The sequence below is a fragment of the Chaetura pelagica genome, unplaced genomic scaffold, assembly GCF_000747805.2.
Source record: "Chaetura pelagica isolate M959 unplaced genomic scaffold, ChaPel_1.0 scaffold926, whole genome shotgun sequence".
Taxonomy (NCBI): Eukaryota; Metazoa; Chordata; class Aves; order Apodiformes; family Apodidae; genus Chaetura; species Chaetura pelagica.
In genome coordinates this window covers 14005-17375 of record NW_009953569.1, presented here as the reverse complement: position 1 = coordinate 17375, position 3371 = coordinate 14005, and the positions used below count along the sequence as shown (strand labels likewise).

The 3371-nt window shown below is 58.2% G+C and overlaps 1 protein-coding gene across 1 annotated transcript in view; it reads left to right on the top strand.

Annotated features, from left to right (window-relative positions):
* The window catches only part of ATF7 (activating transcription factor 7), a gene marked incomplete at its 3' end in the record, with an annotated part of 51061 nt that overhangs the window by 43664 nt on the left and 4026 nt on the right, over positions 1–3371 (top strand). The window contains exons 6-7 of the mRNA XM_009999498.1: positions 1351–1450; positions 2847–2960. Coding sequence (XP_009997800.1) covers positions 1351–1450; positions 2847–2960 — 214 coding nt within the window. The remainder of the gene's footprint in view (positions 1–1350; positions 1451–2846; positions 2961–3371) is intronic.

The following is a 3371-nucleotide window of genomic DNA, read 5'->3' as shown; positions in this document are numbered from 1 at the left end:
CCTCCCCTTCTCCCCCCCACCCTGACCCACCTCCCCTTCTCAGCTCCCTCCCACAACCCCAGGCAGCCCAACCTCCTCCATCCCCTTCCCTGGGCTGGGCAGAGGAGGCAGCACCAGCCCGTATTTTGTCTCCCTCCCCCAGCAGCAGCTCTGCTCTGCTCTTCTTGGCTCGGCTCTGCCTCCATTCGGTTCCCTGCTGCCTTGTCAGGAGCTGAGGAGCATCCAGAGCTCAGCCCTGCCTGGCAGGGACAATTCCCTCCCTTTTCCCACTGGAGCAGATCAGCTCCGGCTTCTCCTTGGCTCTCCTAGGAAGGCTGAGGGTCAGAGCAGCAGGAAGGGGAGTTTTGGGGTGCAGGCAGGGGGGGGGTTTCTTTGTGCCTCTTTGTCACCTCTTTGCCTTTTGCTGCCAAGGGATCAGCAATGGGAAAAGTTCCTGGGATTTTGAAATGGTCACAATGAGGTGATAGAATCATAGAAACATGGAATGGTTTGGGTTGGAAGGGACCTTAAAGATCATCTTGGACACTTTGGATCTCCCCAAGGAGCAGAGGAAGCAGCCCCTGGATGTGTTTTCTGTCTGGTCTGCTTGGGTGGGAGTCGTGTCCCAGGGCTTTGGGTCCTGTGGGGTTTGCCCAGGAGGGAACAGGGACACATCCTGACCGTGGCACCGGTGTCACTGCAGCCCTGGGCAGGGAGCAGCACCCCAGGGTCCGCTCAGCACCCCAGGACCCCTCAGCACCCCAGGACCCCTCAGCACCCCAGGACCCCTCAGCAGTTCAGGGTCCCCTCAGCACCCCAGAACCCCTCAGCACCCCAGGGTCCCCTCAGCACCCCAGGGTCCCCTCAGCAGCCCAAGGTCCCCTCAGCAGCCCAGGGTCCCCTCAGCAGCTCAGGGCCCCTCAACACCTCAGGTCCCCATACCAGCCTGTGTCCCCTCAGCAGCCCAGGACCCCTCAGCAGCTCAGGTCCCTTCAACAGTCCAGAACCCCTCAGCAGCCCAAGGTCCCCATACCAGCCTGTGTCCCCTCAGCACCCCAGGACCCCTCAACACCCCAGGACCCCTCAGCAGCCTGTGTCCCCTCAACACCCCAGCACCCCTCAGCAGCTCTGGGTTCCCTCAACACCCCAGCACCCCTCAGCAGCCTGTGTCCCCTTGCTGTGGTCCTGGCCTCTTCTGGCTGCCATTCCATGGCACGTCAGGAGCCTGAGTTCCCTTCACATGTGCTTGTCAGAAATGGGCAAACAAGCCCACATCCACCAAGCAGAAGGAACTCAACACTTCTGCCCTGAGCTCCTGGGCCAGCATGAACTGGAAATAACCCACGAGAACCTGCACTGTTGTCTCTCCAGGTCTCCTACAGGTTCCCTTCCCCTGGTGGTGCAGCTTGCCAATGGCCAGACCATGCCTGTCCTCCCAGGCCCTCCCGTGCAGATGCCTTCAGTGATCTCGGTGAGAGCAGCTTCCAGCACAGCTCTGGCTGGGAACACACTCTTTTTCACCCCTGCCAAACACACCCAGACACTTCCATTTGGTAAAGAATTAAAATATCTCTTCCCCCTCTGTGCAAGAGAAGAGTGGAAGAAGAGGAGGAGAAGGAGAAGAAGAAGAGGGGGAACAGGAGCAGCAGCAGGAGGAGGAGGAAGAGCAGGGGGCAGCAGGAGAAGGAGCAGCAAGAGCAGGGGCAGCAGAAGGAGGAGAAGGAGAAGAAGAAGAAGAAAAAGGAGGAGGAGGAGCAGCAGCAAGAGCAGGGGCAGCAGGAGAAGGAACAGGAGTAAGAGCAGAAGGAGGAGGAGTAGGAAAAAGAGGAGGAGCAGGAGTAGGAGCAGCAGAAGAAGGAGGAGGAGCAAGAGCAGAAGGAGGAGGAGGAAGAGGAAGGCAGCTCTGGCAGGGCAGTAATAACATGTCGATCACACTAGAGGGCAATAAATCTGGAAGAAAACAAAGCTCTGCCCGGACAGATGGTTCATGCATCGATCCGGGGCTGGGAACTGTAGGATCCCTGTTGAGCTGCTTCCATTTGGAACTGGGTGGCTCCACTGGAGCTTGCAGAGAACATGTTGGACTTTGCAGGCCAGGAAATCCACCCTCACTGGAGAGATCTTGGAATGTTAACCCTGAGGGTTGGGCTTTTTGCAGAGGGAGGGTTTTCCATGGGGCAGGACTCAGCTGTGCCTGGTGGGGGGTTCCTACATCTTCAGCTCCTCACCAGGCAGCCCCTGTGAGTCCTGCTTGTCCTCCTGGGTTTGGAAGGAGGAAGAACCAAAACCTTCTGCCTCAGGAAGCAAGGGATGTTGGTGGCAAAGTAGGCAGAGGCAGGTTGGTGTAGCTCCTGGGCATGGAAACGTCTTCACACCCTCCTGTTCCTCTGCAACACCCCATGTGGGTGGAGCTTTGCAACAACTCTTTTCAAAAGAAGCAGAAATCCTGCTTTTTTCCCCTCTTTCTTGCTGAGGATTGAAGCTCAGCTTGTGTCAGAGGGGAAGCTGTGACCTCCCCTGGGTGTTGGTGGCAGCTTGGGCAGAGAGAACCAGGAGGGGAATCTCACACCCCCCAGTGGGAAAGAAACCCTCTGGGAGGGAAGGGAAGGAGGGAGGGTTTCAGGCTGTCCTCAGCATCCCAGCTGGGTGATTCCCTGGCCACCAAAGGAGTGGCTGGTGGCCTTGGGTGACAGCAGCCAGGATGGATGGCACTATTAAATGCCAAATGTTTGTCAAGATTTATAAATGGGCTCGGGGGGTGAAGGGGGGATGTGTGTGTGTGTGGGAATTCTTGCTGAGCTGCTGCAAGGAACCAGCTCAGGAAAGCTCCTCAGCTTCCAAACCTTTCTGCTGCTTCCTCCCCACAGCTGGCTCGACCTGTCTCCATGGTGCCCAACATTCCTGGGATTCCTGGGCCACCCATCAACAGCAGTGGGTCCATTTCACCTTCAGGACTCCCAGTACACTCCGAAGCTAAAATGGTGAGTGGCCAAATCCCTGCTGGGGAGGGGGGGTCCAACTCCATGGGTGTTGTCCCTGAGCAGCTTCTCCAGAAGAAACTCCATCTGGAGGTAGTTGCCCCGAAGCCTTCAGGGAGATGGGGTTGATATTGAGGGGGAGAAATGGCTGGAGAGCAGCCCTGAGGAGAAGGAGCTGGGGTGAGGGTGGAGGAGAAAGAGCTGGGGGTGTTGGGTGAGGAGAAGCTCCACATGAGCCATCAGAACCCCCCGTGTCCTGGGCTGTGTCACCAGGAGTGTGACCAGCAGGGCCAGGGAGGGGATTGTCCCCTCTGCTCTGCTCTGCTGGGACCCCCTAGAGAACTGGGGCCAGTTCTGGAGCCCCCAGCACAGGGAGGACACGGAGCTGTTGGAGAGAGGCCAGAGGAGGCCCCA